The 19,887-nt window shown below is 40.6% G+C and overlaps 2 protein-coding genes across 2 annotated transcripts; one reads left to right on the plus strand and one right to left on the minus strand.

The window, feature by feature from the left end:
• The first annotated feature begins 418 nt into the window (after positions 1 to 418).
• Positions 419 to 12,393, plus strand: LRRC31 (leucine rich repeat containing 31). The gene is made up of 10 exons (XM_010006707.1): positions 419 to 431; positions 1,452 to 1,709; positions 2,960 to 3,109; positions 3,502 to 3,669; positions 6,153 to 6,320; positions 7,191 to 7,358; positions 8,116 to 8,283; positions 9,359 to 9,526; positions 10,663 to 10,830; positions 12,008 to 12,393. The coding sequence occupies exons 1-10, from the start codon at positions 419 to 421 to the stop codon at positions 12,325 to 12,327; spliced, it is 1,749 nt and encodes a 582-aa protein (XP_010005009.1). The 3' UTR covers positions 12,328 to 12,393.
• Positions 12,394 to 14,351: 1,958 nt separating this feature from the next.
• LRRIQ4 (leucine-rich repeats and IQ motif containing 4) lies at positions 14,352 to 18,961 on the minus strand. The gene is made up of 5 exons (XM_010006885.1): positions 17,867 to 18,961; positions 16,790 to 16,963; positions 16,333 to 16,471; positions 15,414 to 15,610; positions 14,352 to 14,411 (listed from the first exon to the last, which is right to left on the minus strand). Exons 1-5 carry the CDS (start codon positions 18,959 to 18,961, stop codon positions 14,352 to 14,354), a joined length of 1,665 nt encoding a protein of 554 aa, XP_010005187.1.
• Positions 18,962 to 19,887: the final 926 nt, after the last annotated feature.

A 19,887-nucleotide genomic window follows, 5' to 3' on the forward strand; every position in this document is an offset into this window, starting at 1 on the left:
GATCTATAAGGTGACTCAGCCTCTTCTAACAACAGCTGTTTCAGGACGTGCAGTGGTTAATGTGCAGTATCAAGGAATGTGCTGCCACTTCCTGATTTCTGCCTTGTGAGTGATCTAATCTAGGACATGATCAGAGCATTTAAATAGACTTCTCAACGCCCCCCTCTCCCCAAGAAAAAGGAGACCAGGGACAGCAAGCTGATGTTGGGTGACTGCACAGGAACAGAGGCATCAGGAACAAGCCCACTAACCACTTGCACTGTGCTGCTGTCATCAAAATGATGAAGACAGAAACTCTTGAAAGAAAACTACATGGAAAGTCCTATTAGGGAAGGAAGTGGGGTTTTTCTTGCATGGCTCAGTTCTCCTGCCAGCCCTGAAATACTGTAAAAAGTGAAAGAGATCCTCAAGTGTACCAATGGAAAAAACAGGTATGTTTCTTTGTCTATTTAAAATAATACCACTCTACAGCATGAAAGCACACCCAGAGTAAGTAACATTGCTTCAGAGTTCAGTAAATATGCATGTGCAGCTATGTACTTTGTTTTGTGTAATTTTTGTACTTATAAGAAATACAGCTGTGACAGGCTTTTGAGAGCAAGAATTTAAATAGTCTGGAAAGCTCATACCAGTGATATTCTGTATAACTGATGGTTATTATCACATACTCTATGGATGACAGAAAATTGTGGGGTGGGTTCTCTGTGCAGGTCTGTAATGCAGAAGGGAGAATCTGTGTGAGCACAGATGTCCATTAATGAGCTCTGGTGTATTACAAGAATGGTTCTGAAGACAGGTAATTCCCCCTGCAATCAACAGGACACAGGAGGACTTGATACAGATCTTTTCCACATCATCCTCACAAAGCAGAAGTCAATGAATGCCTGCTTAGCTTTTGTGGCTGCTCCCTTCAAGCATGTGTGTGTGGGCAAATGCTAGAATTGACACTAAAGAAAGAGCATCAAACTAATGTTTAGAGAAAATCAAAGCAGCTTCAGACTCATCAGATGATGCTATAGCTTATGTAGTATAAGCAGACATAAGGGAAGAATGTGTATAAATTATAAAGTCCTACTTTAATTTCCCTGTGAATTACTCACTGAAACTGAGGTGAATATCATACTGAACTGTTGCAACCAAGCTATCAGGGGGCTTGTTTTCTTCCAGCACTGGAATACTGGCATACTCCCAGTGCTCATACCTATGATATCTGGGGTTTTTCTGCACTATCACTTCAAATTTGCTCTAAGGTTCATGGGTTTTCATTTGCATGTTCCACCCTGAGCTTGGGAGCATGTGACATTGTTCAATTCTACTAAACAGTGCTTTTCTGATATTAGCATGGAGGGAATGGTTGGAAATTCTCAGTGCATCTGCCATTATAAAAGAAGGTAAGCAAGAGTAAACATTACTAATACTAACTCGTTCTATGTCTGCTGTTTCCCTGAAAGGTGAGATTCAGAACTCCCAGGATAAGCATGAAGAGGACATCCCCAAAAGTTCCCCATTTGACTTTGTTATAAAACAGTTCCAAGGGAAGAGGTCCTCCCTTGGAAAAAGAAAAGAGCAGCCTTCAGACATCAAAAAATTCTTCAGGAGCTTTGACATTGGGAAATCTGAAGGCAAGGACAGAAAGGAAATTGAAGAAACAGAATTAAACAACTCTGGATCTGATGATCAGATTGAAAAGCAAGATCTCTCTGTAGAAGGTAATGCTGGTAAAATAATGAAATACATGTGCATGTGTATATATTTTAATTTCATAGAAAATCACTTGCTTTTCTTGCTAGCCAAAATAATATATTTTGCTGCCTATGGTTTATCCTTTAAAACCAGGATATGCTTCTGATTGGAAGATTATCAAAGATATGCCTTCTAATTTGATAGGTGCCAAGCAATGAGTGAGATCCATGTTGTTGAGGAGGAATAAAACTTTTGGGTGAACTCTCTTATCTCCAGTGTGAGAGGTCAGCTCTGGAGCCAGCTCGTTAGTTACAGAGCTTAATTGGTCTCAAGGCCAAACTTTGGGCAGTAGCTTGGCTTGTTGTCTGTCTCTGCTCACCCTGCTGCTACACCAGTCTGAAGACAGCAAGAAAGATGTTCCTGTCACTCAACAGGCAGGGGAAGAGACTGGAAATTTATCATGTATGTTGTTTTGTGCACACAAGAATACTTTTTTTTACATCTACACCAGAGACAATGGAGGCTATTTTTACAAAGGAGCTGGAAAATGATGCTTAGAACCCCATCCTTTGGCATTAGAGTTTGGGGTAGGTTTGAGGAAATAATGAGAGAAGAGCTATAGGGAGTGGGATTGCTGTTCTGTGTCATTTTTTACAGTTTTTTTTTTCCATTAGATGCATTAGAGGCATTAGATGAAAGTACTGATCTGTTAAATACATTAGCAATGAATGTCAGTGCAATTTTCCTTGCTGTACAAACTGCATGGAAGAAGAAAGTGGGGGCTGCTCTGCAAAGCCAAGGAAAGCAGGACCTGCCTTACACAGACAGTGTATCAGGATGATCACAGGCTGTCATGACAGAAGCAGCAGGTTCAGCACACAATTGCAGGGCCACTCGGTGCTAATTGCTCAAGCACAGACGCTGTTGCAGCACGGTGGCTCCAGGGCAGGCACTCAGAGGTGGGTATACACCTTGTGCATCCCGAGGAGCTGCAGTTCAAAGTTTACACGAATGTCGTTGAGCTGGTGATGCAAACATCCAGCCACTGGCATAAAGTGGTGTGGGGATGTGCAACAGGAGATTCTTTACTCACTGAGGAGCCTTGTAGTTATCTGATCTATAGTGATATTATCACTCAGGTCCACATTCATAAAATATAGAGCCCCGTTTACAGACAGATTTATTTTCCTAAAATCTTTACCCAACAAGCACAGACAGGTTTTACACGTTGGGTTAGTAGCAGAGGTAACCAGAGCCTTGTTTCTTTGTTATTCAGATGGACTTTCACATCTCATTTCTGAAGTGGAGTCACCATCTGGTGAGCAGAGATTTAACCAGTTCATGCAGAAACTGGGAAAGGATCCCAGCAGCAAGAATCTGGATCTAAATAATTGTGCATTAAGTGCAGCAGATGTAACAGAGCTGGGTAAATACACACTTTATTCAACTAGTCACTTCATACATGTCTGTATTTCTTCTTTGCTTATTCAACAATTCACCCCCCTCTTTCCCCTTCCCTTTCTTTTATACAGGCCTGGCTTTATTTAGCATTTCATTTGTTGGTCCAAGTCCCTGAGAAACGTTAATTAATGAATAATATAAATTATGTGATATATACATAAATATAAAAATCATACAGGTCTGTGAAGCAGATTAATGTCCTTACACTCAAACTACAGATAAGAAAGCTGAGCTACAAATTGTCATGGCTTTATTTTACTGTATTGGTTGTAGAAAGCATCTCTGTATTAAGATGTACTGACATCCAGGGTGTGCAGACAACAAGCAAAAAGAATATTTGTCTTTTTTTTTCCATAGCTTCTTTACTGCCATTTCTCCCAGAGCTGGAAGAGATCAGCCTGTCCTGGAATAGCTGTGTTGGTGGGACTTTGAAAGCTCTCACTGTTCATCTTCATCATGTGAACCAGTTAAAAGTCCTTCGACTTAGCAGCTGCAGGCTGACAGCTGAGGATGTTACCTCCTTAGGTACAGGATTTAATTTACATTTACTCCAGACAGCTTGAGTCTGATGTGATCCAACACATCTCTTCCTGCATCCTACTCCTGCTGTTTCCACACTGGGTGATGTAAACTCCTGCTGTGAAACAGTAGAAAGAACTTGGGCTTTTGAGTGATCTTATGTATTTGAGTAGCTCTGCAGAGTTGTCCTGGTTTGCCCATAACCCAGAGGTCGATGGATCGAAACCATCCTCTGCTACTAGTTAAAAGAAAGCTTACTGAAGGAAAAAAATAATCAGTAAGAGGAAAATTGGCTTTATCCTGGCTCAAACCAGGAATTAATTCCTTCCTCTGGGCATGAAGGTTTCACATTCCGAAGGGAACTGAATTCCCTCCTATTTGCAGGAAAGCAGAGTTTCAATTTAGATTAGTATTTTTTGTCTATTTTTTTGTATGAAATGGTAGACAGAAGAACTGAAACAGAGTCAGTCACAATAGACTCAACATAGATCTTCATGCTGCAGGACAGATGCAGTGATCATCACAAAAAAATTCGTGGTCTTTTGGAGGAGACTTAAAACCAGCAGTGCTGCCCTGGAGCTTTCCAACTTGTTTTTTGAAGTCTGGGAGAAGCTTATTCCTCTGCATACGTCTTTGCTTGGAGTGCCTGCAACTCTGCTTTCTGCAAAGCATGAGATGTAAAGGTTTTAAAGGTGGGGTCTGGCACTGAGTCACTTACCTCTGGGCCTGGGGTTTACTCTGTGCTGGGTCTGTGGTATAGGTATGGAAATTACGTGACATATATGGTGGTAGCTCAAAAGTAGCTCATGCTATCTGCTGGGTAGGAGAACATCTCTTACAAAAGCTGGTGAAATAATTAGTTTGTTTCTGATGAGGGTAAAATATGTGTTTCATTTACTATCAGATTTTTTTAAATTTATGTCATGCTTTTTTAAACCGTTTTCACATACTTCTTTATTTCTCTTGACTTGTATCATTATATTTCCAATTGATTTATTCTGCCTGGTTCTTCTGCACTGTTTCCTTCCCCCTTAAGACTTGGCCTTTGCTGAGACAGACACAAAACTGCTCATAGGAGTTGAATGTCCAGTCAAAATGTGGTGCCCTTGACATGAGGAACAACAGTCAGTTTCCATTGATTTTGCCTGTGATTTTGAAAATAGCTTGTGTATTTAGGCCAATACTGCCTGTTTGACTATGTTCATATCTATCTGTGGAAATGTGGCTATTTGTGGTCTCAGTGCATTCTTTTTAGAAATCAATGCCTCAAATATAACCATAATAACAACCTCTCCTATGTGATTGCTCAGAGCTGTGACTGTGAGAGGTGGTAGGAAACCATTCCTGGAGTTATAGTCCTTTATTTATCTTCTGGGTGGAAAATTAGTCTGGAATGCTAGTCCCCATGTCAAACAGGAACAGGCTATGCTGCAGAGGCAAAACCACCTCTCTGCTGCAGTGCCTTGCTCAATATTCAAGACTGAGGCAATAATTTAAAAGACATGCAAAAATAAAGACTAAGACATGCAAAAAAACCAACAACTAAGACATGCCCTTTTCTCTCAAAACTAGATATTGACTGACAACAACAGAAATAATTATTTTTTATTATGAGTATTTGGTGGATAATCATGAAAACATGAAAGGGTTTTATTATAAAAATACAATTCTTAATTATTAGGTTGATGCTGAGACTTTAGATAATAAATTTTGAAATTGCATTTGTATACAGTCTGATTAATTGATCTTTCTTGGGAAGGAGTTTATGCAAATAGCCTTCTGCCTCCCTCCTCTGCAAAGGAAGTTAGGAAGCTGGATTTTTCAGTGAAATGTTAGTATATTACAAAGAAACACTAAAACAGTTCACATTGGCAGGTGTGGCAAGCCTGGAAAAAGCTAATTTTTCCTGAATGTAATCAAAATCTGTAATATTTGCCTTGAAATCATGGGAAAGTTAGTTTGGATTAAACCAAAGCTCATCTGGATTCCTGATGAAGTGAGTCAGAAACTCTTGTCAGAAATGAAACCTTTAAGTGTCAGAAATAGCTGTGAGAGGACTTCTTTCATCTCCTCCAAAATAACCTGTGGACAGAGTACAGAGGACATTGGAAGTCTGCCAAGTAAAACAGAGCAGAGCTTTCTACAGGACAGTAAATTCAGACTTGTCACTCGTATTGATTTCCCTGCAGACTAGACTTTCTGGGTCCTGGCACAGGTCTACAATGATGGCCAAATAGTCTGTATGTGCTGTGACACAAATGACTCATGATGTATTTTGCTCCTTAGACAAGGAATTTATAAAACATTATAAAATATTGCTCTAGTAGCAGCAATTCATGGCATACACCAATTTTCCTGGCAAGCTGTTCAAAATAGAATAATGTGAGAATTAAGTGGCTAACCTTCCTCTTTAATATATTCCCAACCTGTAGTTTTGTCTTGCACTGAAATTGATACCTAGAGAGAATCATCTTAGATTTCTGTCACAGGAGAGGCATTTGAAATTGTTCCTCAACTCGAAGAGCTGGATTTATCATGGAACAGTAACATTGGTGGAAAATTATCACTCCTGACAAAAAAACTCCAGGAAGGATGCAAGTTAAAAATTCTGAAAATTACAGACTGTAACCTGACAGCAAAGGATGGAGAATCCCTTGGTATGTGTATCCATATAGCTGGGCTGAGGTTGGCTTCACAAAAATGTAACTTGCTTAACTTACATTATGGCTGTGTTGAGCTCAATATTAATGAAAAGTTTATGTTGGTCTCTGCATTATGGCAGTATTTACTACATGGTATGGGGATTTAATGCACTTTCTGCCAAAGAAGAAAATTGTTCTCTCTAATCATGTGAAGTGGGGTTGAGAAGGACAGCTAGATCTAAACCACAGTCTGGCTGCCTCAGTGGTCCAGGGTTGCTGGATCCTTTGGGGCCCTGAGCAAGTCACATGTGCCAGAATTCCCAACACTGCTTGCTTAGAATTAAGCAGCTGAATCTGTAGGTAGCCATGGGATGGGAAAGAAGGCCTGAGGGATGGGAGTTTAGGCTGAGTTGGCAACCACTGGGCATTTCTCCTCTCTTCCCTCTCACCATAGCTTCCTGTGTGGTCTTTTGATCTGACTTTGTGTTTTAAGAGATATTTCTCCTTAAAGAGAAGCCCCTGTGCTCTCATCTCCATGGCAGGAGATGGCCCATATGCAACATACAGTCCTATATATTCTCATTAGAAATTTTTGTTTCTCTTTGTATTTCTGCTTTTTATCCCCCTGTATTTTTCTTACTGTCTTTGTGTTTTTAACCTTTATTTTCACACAGATCTTTAACTGCTTTTATTGATTCCTTTCCAATCTTTGTTTTGCTGTATTTTTTTAGGTAGAACAGGAACTTACTAAGTCTAAACCACACATACAGGCAAACCCAGCTTACCTCTTCCTGTTTGTCATGGTGCTATACTTTTCTAGGGTTCATCAGTTTTTATTCCAGACAATTACCAATTCTGGTTGTATTTTCTTTTTGTTTTTCCCAGCTGAAATTCTAAATGTGATCCCAAACCTGGAAGTATTAGACCTCTCCATCAACAAACACATCGGCTGCAGCATGAAGGTTATTGCTCAGGATCTGAAAAATGTGCCAGGCTTGAAAGAGTTAAACTTGCACATGTGTGGATTAAAGCATGACAGCCTCCAGGGCTTAGGTTAGACTTTATGTTCAGAAAGACTTTCATTCTGAATAAATTGTACATCTGAAAACCATTTAAGAAAGGCAATGAGGTGGGATTTGGCTGATGGTTTGGCAGTATTAATGGGCAATCGTTATTTGCTGTTTGAGGATTGATAAAAGACTACAGAGGCTTTCAGCAGGAGTAACATTTATCTTCCCTGAGCTCAAGCATGTGAAAGTCAGTGGGGAGAGTCACCCTCCACACCATTTATCTGAAGTATTCTTAGGGTAGATTAATGGCTCTCTGGACACATTTCCTCTCTCCCCAGACAGAACATAGACGAGGCTAGCTAACTTTTAACAAGCTAATCCTACTCTCAGAGGGGAATCCAAATTCACTGTTATCACTTAATGAGTGTCCAGTGAACTCATATGAAATGGGCTTATTATCTGTGTCTCTCCCTAGTGGAGGTCTTATCCATATGACAAAACAACTGGTGCTAATTAGTACACCCAGTAGTAATTTCAGCAAAAAGCTGAGGATTGGATGGATCTAGGGGATGAGCTGGCCTCACCTTCACCTGCTCTCTTAGAGAAGAATGGAGTTGCATGGATGGGGAAGCTCTGTGGTATTACTGTATGCCTGCTGTGATTATACACTGAAGCTTAGTCTAAAAGCTTTGCCTGTGGTGCCTTCTGCAAAGTTTGACGCTGAAGTAAATGAACCCTGAAGCCATGACCTGAGCTATTGTAGCAATCAGTGACCAGCCATGCTCCCTTTTCCATTGCAGACACTGCTTTAGAGCATCTGGCCCAGCTAAGAAAGTTAGACATATCATGTAACAAAGACATTGGTGGTGGCTTTAAAGACTCAACAGCTCATTTGGCCAGCTTGAAAAATCTTGAAGTCCTTGATCTCCACCAGTGCTGTGTAACAGAAGAGGACGTGGCCAATTTGTGTAAGTACATGTTGTGGAAATCCATGAAGAATGTAGGTTTTGACCTCTGAGAATATTTCAAAGGTGTAAGGTGTTCTGCCTGACCTAGTCTAGCAGATCTGAGTTCCTTAGGCAGTTCTGGAAGGGCAGTATGGAGGCTAGCTTTCTTCATTGATGTGGAGTGGTTTTTTGCTCTATCAAAGGAAATCTCATAGTGTCTGATCCCATGTGGAACTGAGGACCTGAATCTGCCATGATTCCAACTCATGATGGGAATGTAGGTACTGCCACCAATCACTGCTTTTTGTGATACTCAGTAATTTTGGAAGTATCCAGGGACAGTTCCCTCATTGGAATAAACTGGCATGGATCCACCATGCATATGGGCATGTAAATATAGCAGCCTAAAACTCCCTTGGTGAACTTTGAGTCGAGAATGATATTAGAAGATCTTGCCTTGCTGCTGCTGTGTGCTTCGTAGAGAAGCTGAACACCACAGTGTCCAGATTGAACTGTTAAGAAGCAAAAGACATTTCCTATTCAATTAGTGAGACAGTTTATTTTTCTGTGTGCATTATCAGAGCTTTTCAATATTGTTTTTTACTTTTTATAACAACAATAACAACAAATCCTGTATTGCCCACTACTTATTTTCCAGGTAAAGGAGATAATTTGAAAAAGTTGATGAAGCATTGGGAAGTATTAATTGTTAGTAATAGCAATCATTATTTATTTTTGACCAATAGAGAATAATCACACTAATATAAAAGAGTTGAAGTTGGCAGTGAGGACATTTGGAAATGACCCCCATCTCATTTAATGTTAAATTCCCTACTTCACCCAGGGAATTTCAACAAGAAACCCTATTCTGACAACCTTCCCCACAGTCTGTAATACCTAATGTCTTAAACATTCCTTCTGAAAATGACAAGGCTATTTGTGGAATGAAACATTACTCACCATAAATTTGAGTGTCAAAACTTAGCCTTGATTTTTTGATTGATTTATAAAGAAAAGAAATTATGTCAGGCAAATATACAGCTACATGTTTGTTCTGGATCTGTGACTGTCTAATAAATATTTCATGTTTTCATAGCCCAGGTGATACCTTTACTCTCCAGTCTTCAAGAGCTGAATTTATCCTCGAATAAAAATATAGGAGTCTCATCTGATCCTCTTCTGGGCAGGCTCAGGTTTTTACCAAAGTTGAAATCTGTGGCCATCAGCAATTGTGGTTTAGGTGAAGAGTCCCTTTCATCCCTAGGTAGGAATGTTTTCTTTTAAAGTGTGTCTATTCTCTGAGTATCCTTGTGGGACAAAGCACTTCATTCTTCTTTGCCTCAACACCAAAGGTCATGGTTACACTACACCACAGGTCCCCAGTGAAGGAGCCTGTGATGAAAACAGTGCTCCATGGGACCTGGTTGCAAGGGAAGACGGTTGTATGTCTTCCTCATTATATCTGACTGGATGAAGTCCTTTTAGTCCTTTGTCTGATTGTGAGATCCAGTCAGATATAATGAGGAAGTCCTTTTAGTCCTTTGTCTGATTGTGAGGTTTTGTACAGTCCCTTATTTTGGAAGAGAAAGCAAAACATTGTTTTTTATTATGCTGTGGTGATACGGGGCAGTGGAGGAGCAGATGCAATGACTGCAGTAATGAAAAAGCTACTGCACAGTCATGAAGAAAAGTCCAGTCTTACACAGGACAGGTAAATGCAGCTTCTTTTGTCTACTTACTGCAAATCTCAGTGGATTAGCAGCCACACTGTCCCTTTGATAGGCGTTCCATATGGCACATGAAATCTGAGTGCAGAGGGATCTGTTAGTTACTGTGCATTGTGCATTTGTATTTTGTACTGTTTACTAGTGACAGTGCAACCTGTAGTAAAAATGGACTGCCTTTAGCAGAAGCAGTAGCAAGCTAAACTGGTCTGAGGTCCCTACAGGAAGAGTACTATATTTATATAATTACAATTATGTAAGAGTGACATCATGGAAATCAATGTAGTCGAAAGATACAGAGCATTTCACTTTGCATGGTGAGTTCACCTAAAAAAGAAAAGAAAATGTGCTGTATTTAAATTGATATAAAATGGTTTAAAAACAAGCTGTTATATTAAATTGACTTCAGTGGGAAAAGGTCAGGGCAATAACATAAACAGAAAGAAAAGAAACCTCTCCAGAGAGCTATTAAAGATTCTATAGGCAAGACCTTTTTACTTTAAAGAGCACAGGAGATATTTTTTGTCTGACTTTTATTAGGATAAAATAACTCATTTTAATCACAAGTAGGCAGCCTGTTAGGAGCCTATTTACAGGTGAATTGGCAGTGAGGTGTCTATTGAGGCCATGTTGTTTTCTCTTAGTAAGCAGAAGTTGCTGGTCTTAATCTTTTCAGCTGAGGCTGCCCTTCACCTTCCTGAACTGGAGATATTAGACCTTTCTTGGAATAAGTGCGTTGGTGGGAACCTAAAGCTGCTTTTGGGAGCACTAAAGCTTGCAACGAAGATTCAAGTGTTAAGACTGAGCAGCTGTAACTTGGTGGCTGAAGATTTGGCACTTCTAAGTATGTATAACATGGTATTTACTAGCAGTCAAGGAGCCAGGGCATTTAGACCACAATTCAGAAGGGACTTGTTCCATGGGCTGAGTATGTTTTTGCATAAATCAAATGAAAAGATGGAAAATACAGCTGTATTTTTCCCAGAAAGGGCTTTAATTTTGCTGAAGGCTCTGTCTTCTGCACATGCACAATGTAAAGGCTGAAAAGGATAAAAATGCAAAGAATCTTTTAGCAGTTTGATCTATTAATACAAAAAGGCAGCACTTAGAAAATGTAGGCTTTGTGTCTTGTGTTTTATGTCAGATATTTAAAGCTGCCTCTGAGGAGTTTTATTTTGCTCTGTTGCTGGTTTTGTGTTCAGTAATTTATGGGAAAAGTACGTGTTGACAGCCAGTAATACAGGCACTACCAGCTCTCAGTCCATGAGGTGTGTGTCTGGAATCAAACTATTATGGGAGAATTAAACCAGAAATATTTTAGCCCACCTCTTAGCAGCTGCTAAAAAATACTGGAAAATGGGAACCCAATGAAGGAATAAATTCTAGGAGCCTTTAGAAAACCTGTTTATTTTATAATCACCCCTATGATTCTCTGAGCCTGACTCATGGGTTTTGAGTGTCTGAGATTGGCAATAGCTGTGTGACAGCTATTAAGACCCTGTAATCTGAAGGCTGGTGAGATGAAGCCTGAATATTTTTTACTTTAAAAACATCACCCTTGATGTGTGTCTCCTTTGCCAATCATACATTAAAGATTCCAGCTCCCTTTAGGGCATATAAGGCCCATTACCCTCCCGCAGTGAGAGGTGGCTGTTGAGATCATGCAGCCTCATCTAGTTTTGCTTTCCTCTTGCTAAATCTCCCTGTAGAGTCTGTCTGCCTATTTTAATTGGCACTTGATATAACCTCCTTCCAACTGACTCAAAGGTGTTCAGGTTGCCATACAATTTTAACCCAATACTTCTGTTCCTTTTCAATTGCCTTTGTTTTAAATGCTGTGCATTCCTTCAGCTGTAATAAAATGATCTTTCTGAGAAACAGCAAGAGATTTTATGTTGCTGAGGAGTTGAAGCTTGCTCTTTGACTGCTGAAAGGCTTTAAATAATATGGTATTACTTAAAAAGCTTTCAAAGCAATTGCCAGAATATATTAGTTGTGTTTGTGTCTGTCATTTCTTGCAGCCTTACTGAGGCAGGATGGCCATCTAGCCCAGTTACAGAAGCTGGATTTGAGTTACAACAACAACGCCTCTGACGAGGGGTGGGTCGTTTTCTGTCAAGGCTTAGCAGGATTCAAAGAGCTCTCCGAGCTGGATGTCAGTCTTCGCCCATCGTCCTGCCGTGACTGTGGGACGTGGTTCAGTGACTTGTTAGCAGCCCTGACAAAGCTGCCTGCCTTGGCAGAGCTGGGGATGCAGAGATGGGTCCTTTCAGAATCCCAGCGGAAACGGCTGGAATGCTTTAATCAAGACAACAAAAGAAACATTCGCTTTGACTGTTGATGGGGGTTGAAGGTTTCTGGAAGGCCTTTCAGAAGCAGCATATGAACCAAGTATTATGTGTCTCTGACATTGAAGACTGCCTGATTTTTAGTAATCCTGTCTGAACTATTTAAATAGTTCCAAAATTACAGAAAACTGTTACTTAACCTTCTGCATGCATAGACCATTTCATTTAATGACCTACTTACTCTTTCAGAATCTCTGGGCCATGCTTACACTACTATACACACTTAATCTTCATGTTGTGAATACAGCATTGACTATCATCAAAAGAGCAAGGATGATTTCAGATGGACACTGCAGGTTTGCCAAAGGAGGGAAATGGCTGGGACATGTGCTAGTGCTGCTGGCCAGGCAGTGGGAATGTGGCCTTATGTATATAAGGAAAATGCCTCTAATGAGAAAAAACTTGAAACCTCTGTTTCAAATCTTAGTGTCATCTTCGCCAAAACTTGTGCCTCGTGAATGCTTTAAATCTACATAACTCTGAGATCTGGAAAGCAGCCCGACAATTCAGCATTATATACTAGTCCAGTAAGGAGAATACTGAAGGAGCTGTTCTGCCTCTGCTCTGGCCCTTGATGCCATCTCATAGTGTAGGCAAGTCCTGTGCACAGAATCAGCATAAAACCAAGGTAAGAAACAGTTGGTGTCTTTGCAGGTCTTAGGGCCAAAGGAAATGCTGTGACAGGTTAAATCAGAGATATGTCCTTAGCAAAGATTTTAGCACCCAGCTCTGTGCCCAAGACTTGTTAGAAATAGCACCAACTTGGGACATGTAAGTGGCTCCCCCTTTTTTATTATTATTTTATAATTTCTTATTTGGCATTTTATTTTATTTGCTTACACAGAGTCAAATTCTGGCATAGTCATGGAGCATGTTAACCCACACGTGAGCTCAGAGACTGCAGTGGGATTATTCATTGGTAAGGTATTTTAGGAAGTAAAGATCTACCCACTGAGTGAGGAGTCTTAGAGAAATCCTGAGGCAGCTTGAGGGATAAAGTACTGCTCAATTAGCCCTGAGCACACTGCAGCAATCTCTGGAGGAAAGGCACAACAGAATCATTCAGTGGCACTTTCTCAACAGCAAGTTCTCCCGTGCAGATGCAGATCAATATGATCTTTCAGACCGGGTGACACTTGAACTAACCAGCAGCTGACCATGCTGTGCTGATACCACTTGATCGTTTCATCCATGATTTCATCTGAGGGTCTCTATGGACTTCCTGGTTTCCCTGTCAGTTCCACTTGTAAAGTGGAAAACTCTCACCAGGCTATCTCAGAGATGAACTATAACACTAAGGATTTGACAGCTTGCAATCATTCAGAATAATATAAATACAAATTGCCAAAACATCTGTCAACAGTTTGACAAAAGTGTAGAGACATTTTCAAAACAGCTGTTTTGCATCTCTGGAAGACAGGATGGTTATGCAGGTTCTGGTAGAAGTGTGTACTGACTGCCTGAAATCCTCCTCCATATTCTCAAACAAGGTATTGATAATTTCTGAATAGAAAACTCATTAAATAACTACTAGTAGGTGAGGCCACAAATATTGTTTTATTCTAGATTTGGCTGTACTTCATTGACTGGAAAACAGATTTCTAAGAATTGCATGCAAAATACTTCAGGATTCAGAACAAAAAACACTCCATTGCACCAGATTCCTACATATTAATCTAATTTCCAGTTATTCAGCTGCCTTTATGCTTGGAGATAGCAGACATTCAGAATGAGAATCTGTGGGATTCAGCTGGAGTCAATGTTGACAGAAACAGAAAAACAAACTTGAAAAAGTCCTACGTTTTTATTGTAACAGTTTCTGAGTTGAAATGCTTTTAACACTGCTTGTCTCCTACTCACTTAGCTCTGCTCACATTTGTCTTTCTTGTGAATGAAAAGAACTCTGTGCAATTTACAGTCCCAATATCACTTTTTGGCTCCTTTTCCAGGCTTTTTTCCCTTTTCTTTTCCTTTCTTTTCATTATTTTTCTTCTGATTCTTAAGCTCTGTGTTCTTTTTAATCAACCCACGCCACAAAATTCGGATCTGAAAAAAGATAAAAGAACAATCCAGTTACCTGGAAGGAAAAGGTAAAAGCAAAGAGTCATGTAGGAACAGTATTACTAGTGGGTATTGCTGATGCAAAAAGCCAGGCACATAATGGTTTCCAAACCCCCCTTTATTCTGTATTAGACCACATCAGTTGCAGCTAAGATAGGCTGCCAGTCACCTGACTTTTACTTGGTGTTATTTTTTTAAAGATTAATTTCTTAGCAGGGAGGCCCCTCACACTGTACTCCTCCAGACCCTTTGACAAGAGTAGTGCATGACTATGTCTACACACTTTGAAAGTGTCACTTTTTAGTTCAGAAGAGCAGTTTGGAAGAAGCACATCAGTTCATGTATCAATTACTGACATTACAGAAAGAGAGGAATAATTTAGGTTCAGAGGAATCAAAGACTAAGAATTTGCCTCTTCTTTCTTCTCACTCTGTTGTTTTCTTTCTGAGCAAATTAATTCCATTGCCCACTGGCAACACAGACTGATGTTCTTTTGGGAAAATAAAAAACCAAACAGAACCACACAAAAATGTGGGGTTTTTTTTGTTCAGTGGTTTTGCACAATGGATTTTCAATTCTCTGCAGTCAAAATACACTCAGAAAGGGTGGAGAATGCCACTTGTAGTTAGTTTAATCTATAAGTAATGCCTTGACTTAGAGTCTCCCTTGGTTTTAGAGACACCAGCCATTCCCCTTCCACTGGACAGGGAACTAGACAAAAGCACCATTGCAAGTTGTAAGGGCTATTCTGTGCCTGCTGACTGTAACCTGGCAAGACAGTGACAACCTTCTGGAATGTTTCTGAGTAATGCCCAGTGCTGTATTTCCTGACAGTTGCCCATATTCTACCTTAACATGATCAGTGATAGAAGTACTGCTCTGCCACAGCTGATGCAAACAGTGGTTTCAGGCATTTTTGATATTGTATCAAGTGCCCTGTAGGTTGTTCTGCAAAGTGTCTATTACTAAGACCACAGCCTTGTCTGTACATTTGTGGTGGCTTTCTTAACACTCCTACCTGTAATTTCCTGGCAGATTGAAACCTTTTTTCCTGTAAGTATTCCCAGATGACAGATGGCCCCTGAGAGCACACTTCAGTTGGAGGTTCTATCATAGGGTTCCCTTCAAGCTGGAGCAGCTCCAGCTCCTGAAGTCGGTCCAAATGCTTGGGAAGGTGGGACAGCTGATTGTTCTGAAGGAGCAGTTTTTGCAAACCTAAACACACAAAAGCAAACAGCTGCAGCACAAGGAACAAAGGATGTGGAGCATGCCTGCAGGCTTCCCATAGATAGCACATGGATGAGGCACAAACAGCTCAGTCTGCACATGTAATGAATGTGTGTCTTGAACATGTCACCAAAGCATTTAAAATTCAAATTATCTGCTCCCAGATAGAAAAGGATGGGACTCAGGCTCTCCTAGCAAATAATTTACTTCACCAGGTGAACACTATTCACCTGGTGAATAGTCTATTCTATTGAAGACTATTCACCTGGTAGCCAGGTGGCCAAATTCACATTTCAAAAGTCCTGCTAATGGGCACAACAATGCAAAGCTGCAATGGAGAGCTAGAGAAGATGGAAAGACTGGGGAGCATACCAAGAGAGCCATTTCCTCACCATGCCCTTGGAGTCACTGGTGCTGATTGTCTTGCATCAGGGGGTCTGTCCTGAGCTGAGCTTTGGGAAGCATGTTTTTCCCTGGACCCTGAGGTTGAGGTAGGTCATGGGTGAGGACCTCCTGCCCGCATGGCTTGGGTACAGCACTTCCATCACCCTCCCTGTTCCTAATTTTCATCCTGCTTGGCTCCCCTACAATTAAAGGTGGGCTCCAAATGATGCACTGCATTCCTTTCTTCCCTTCTCTCCCTCCTTTTTTTTCAGAATGCTTACAGGTACTTTTGTCCTTAAGGCCACAATCACTAAGACTGTTTTTACCTTGCATTCGGCATATAGAGTGTGGGAGCTTTTTAAGCAGATTGTTTTGACAGTCAAGTATTTTCAAGTCGGTCAATAAGCCGATGGCTTCAGGCAGGTACTCCAGACAATTATTGTCCACATACAGTTCTTTCAGATTCTGAATAATAGAATTAAAAATGTAATATAATAATTAAAATATTTTTCCTTAGCTTGATACATATTCAATGGACAGAGAATATCAGTAAGGGTAGAGGTAAGGTTTATAAACTGAGATACCACTGGGATGACTACTGAACACATGAGTTTCAAATACTGAGTTTTGATACCATTCCTGTACTGACAGCCCTGGTGTGATGCTGCACCATGTACCTGAAGAGATGAGGAGAACTTTCAGTCCTGCATTTGGGAGCAGCTGAGGTCCACAGAAGTGCCATGCTGCAGCAGGCCAAGATCTTCCCCTTTTTATTGCTCCTACCTGCAAATTCTTGATGTCCTCTGGCAGACTTGTGAATTTAATTCCTTTCTCTTGTCCCAGGTATAATTTCTCTAATGACTTCAGAAGAAAGATTTCCTTTGGAAAGGCACTGAATTGGTTTTCAGACAGGCTAAGGCACTTCAAATTTGTCAGTTCTTCCACTTCCCCGGGTATCTAGACATGGTCATTAAAAAGATACGTTACATCAACTAAGCAGTAATGTTGGGGTTTTGATTGTAGGGGAAAATCTCCAAGGAAATACTGTGGAGATGCATTACTATTGAGGAATGAACACAGAATATTGTGTTAATTAATATAACAATATACCTCTCAGCAGGAGGGAAATTTTTGGCAAAAAAAATCCATGTGGTTTCCTCTGTTGGAAAGATTTTTTACTTGTGTTAATTTTTTCTTTCTTTTTTTTTTTTTTTTTTTCAGCATAAACATTAGTCTGCTTCTTCATTTCCTTGGTATGCACAGTGCAGGGAAAGTAATTTAAATGAATGAAATCTGAAAGTGATTCTTTTGCATAAATTACTACCTCTGTAAATGTAACATTCAAGAAGAAAATTGGATGAGTTAAAATCTCTTTGGAAAAGAATGTTGCATTATATGAAAAGTGAGGTGTATTCTGAGCACTAAAATAAGTATATCCATGAATACTGTTACACTTATCATGGCACAGCTTTAGAGTACCTAATTGTTCATTATCAAATGAACAGCAAATGTTAATGGTGTTAAAGGCATTAACAATATCTAACCCATTTTTAAATTGCTTTCTGCTCTGTTTCAGTTTGTGATGCTGATTCTATGCAAATGCAGCTTCTGTTTTCCAGTGCACACAGAAAAAAAAATGCAAAAAGACTGAAGCAGTCCTTCCAGTCAGTGCTCATCTTTGCGACTCCAACACAAAGGTCAGTGTTTCCTTGTTCTTGCTTTTCTCCCTGCCTGAATGCTCAGATATCAGTGATAATGAGTAGTGCACAACAAGTGGAACATGCCTTCTCGCTGTAGTCATGAGGAACTTAGATTTTGCAAAAGGGAGGTAACAATAAAATAAAACAAAGGAACAAATACCTCCTGTATCTTGTTGCCATCCAGGGCCAGCACTTCCAGATTCTTCATGCTGCATATTCCTTGAGGAATCTCATCAAAATTGTTTTCACTCAGATCTAGTATCCTGACACCAGCTAACTTGGTGAAGGCCTTGGGCACTTTGTGCAGCCTGGTGTTCTTCAGGTTAACGTGGGTCAGGGACTTCCAGCAGCAGATCTGGCGTGGGAACTTCTTCAAGGGGTTTCCAGACAGGCTGACTTCTCTCATTTCAGTGAGATTCTCCAAACCTGGGGGAAGCTTGTCCAGGAGATTATGAGACAGATCCAGCACAGCCAGCTTCTGGCAGTGTTGCAGTGTATCAGGAATGGAGGATAGCTTATTAAAAGCTAAAAACAGCTTAACTAAGTTTGTCAAAAGGCCTATCTCTTCTGGGATGAAACTGATCAGGTTTTGCTCCAGATCTATTATTTCTAACTTAGTAAGATAGCAGAGCTCCTCGGGAAAACTTTCAAATCTATTTTTCTGGAGGTAAAGTTCCTTGAGATTTTTCAGGTTCACTATTTCTTTAGGCAGACACCTGAGATTATTGTCAGAAAGGCCAAGCAGTTCAAGATGATGCAGGTTTTTACAGATCTGCACTGGGAGTTCATGTATGTTTGTTTTATGGAGCCTGAGCTTACGAAGGGACTGCAAGTTGCTAATAACTGGCAGTGAAGTATGTGAGAGGGGATTGTTACTTAGATCTAAGCTCAGAAGACTTTGCAGCTCTCCCAGTGCCTGTATGTCCTGTATGCAATTCTGATTCAAGTAGAGGACCTTTATGTGCCTCAGCTTAATGATGTGTCTGGGGATGCTTACAATCAGGTTATTTTCCATGTGCAGCTCTTCCAGATATTCTAGCCTCGTGACCTCTGGTGAGATGGTTTGCAGTTGCTTGTTGGCTAAATCAATGAAATGCACCTTGTCTGTGACATGTGTGAGAGTAGGAGCTTCATCCTCTGGCACTTCATTCTTTTGTATTTCTTGGGCAGCCTCACCATGGTCATCCTCCAAGACAACTCCGGGGAAGTGAGTGCCTCCTGTGCTGTCCCCCTGGCTCTGCTGAGACTCAGCCATCTCTGCTCCTGACTTTTAATTGCAGAAGAGGAAAAAAATTAAAATCAACAGTACTCAAAGACCTTCCTATACTAAATAAATACTGAATGAATTAGCATTTGGGGACAGGTTCTAGTCTCAGTTGTATTCCTGTAAAAAGCTGTTTGTGTTCATTGAGATAAAATCCTGCAGTACTTACAGCAGGACCGTATCTTTGAATCCCAGTGCATCCTGAAGTGTCCCAACAGCCAAATTTGGAAGGTGATTTTTGTGAAGAAGTCAGGGGAACTAAACAAAGCAGCTTCCTTGAGTCTTGGAAGCCTGTATTTACAAACACTGAAATGTGTCTTCATCTGTGCTGATTGTAAAACTGGAAGACTCCTATTTTAAAAAGGTGGCACCTTCTTCTGTAACTCTTAGTGGCTCTGAGCCAGAGAGATGCCAATGAAACGGACATTTTATAACCCTCAAGGCTGTACTGGTGCTGATTGCAACAGATGTGGGAAGGGGTTACTACCTAAGAAACTGCTGATGTCTGGATGGAAGAATAATTTCAGCTGGTATTTATGGAGAGGTAGGAGAGAAAGAAGAGGTCGAGAGGCAGCTGTCAGTCATCTTCTACCCAGTGCCCTTTTCTCTGGTGCCATAACAGCCCTGGAAAGACATCACTTTGCAAGAGATGGGCAGTTTCCAGGTGCCATCGGGACAAGGAAGAAGAACTGAGCAACCACCAAGAGGAGATCACACTTCTGGGCTTCCCAGTCTAATGTAGGTGTTGCATGAAGGTATTATCTCCTGGCTCTCAGTTCAGCACTCTGGCACAAGCCCTACACACTGGGCTGGGAGACCCCAGCCCACCCTCTGAGTGCGAGGGCAGCAGCAAAGTCGGTAGGAGGATTTATTTGGTGCACGGGACTGCCAGGGGCTGAAGTAACTGCTGATCTGTG

Source organism: Chaetura pelagica, unplaced genomic scaffold, assembly GCF_000747805.2.
Source record: "Chaetura pelagica isolate M959 unplaced genomic scaffold, ChaPel_1.0 scaffold341, whole genome shotgun sequence".
In the NCBI taxonomy this organism is placed as follows: Eukaryota; Metazoa; Chordata; class Aves; order Apodiformes; family Apodidae; genus Chaetura; species Chaetura pelagica.

Coding starts and splice junctions, on each gene's coding strand:
- LRRC31 (XM_010006707.1), top strand. Junction 3,670..6,152: donor TGAGGATGTTACCTCCTTAG/GTACAGGATTTA, acceptor TTTCTGTCACAG/GAGAGGCATTTGAAATTGTT. Junction 6,321..7,190: donor AAAGGATGGAGAATCCCTTG/GTATGTGTATCC, acceptor TGTTTTTCCCAG/CTGAAATTCTAAATGTGATC.
- LRRIQ4 (XM_010006885.1), bottom strand. CDS start 18,961: ATGGCTGAGTCTCAGCAGAGCCAGGGGGACAGCACAGGAGGCACTCAC. Junction 16,964..17,866: donor ATGGCAACAAGATACAGGAG/GTATTTGTTCCT, acceptor GACCATGTCTAG/ATACCCGGGGAAGTGGAAGA. Junction 14,412..15,413: donor AATCTGCCAGGAAATTACAG/GTAGGAGTGTTA, acceptor TTTTCCTTCCAG/GTAACTGGATTGTTCTTTTA.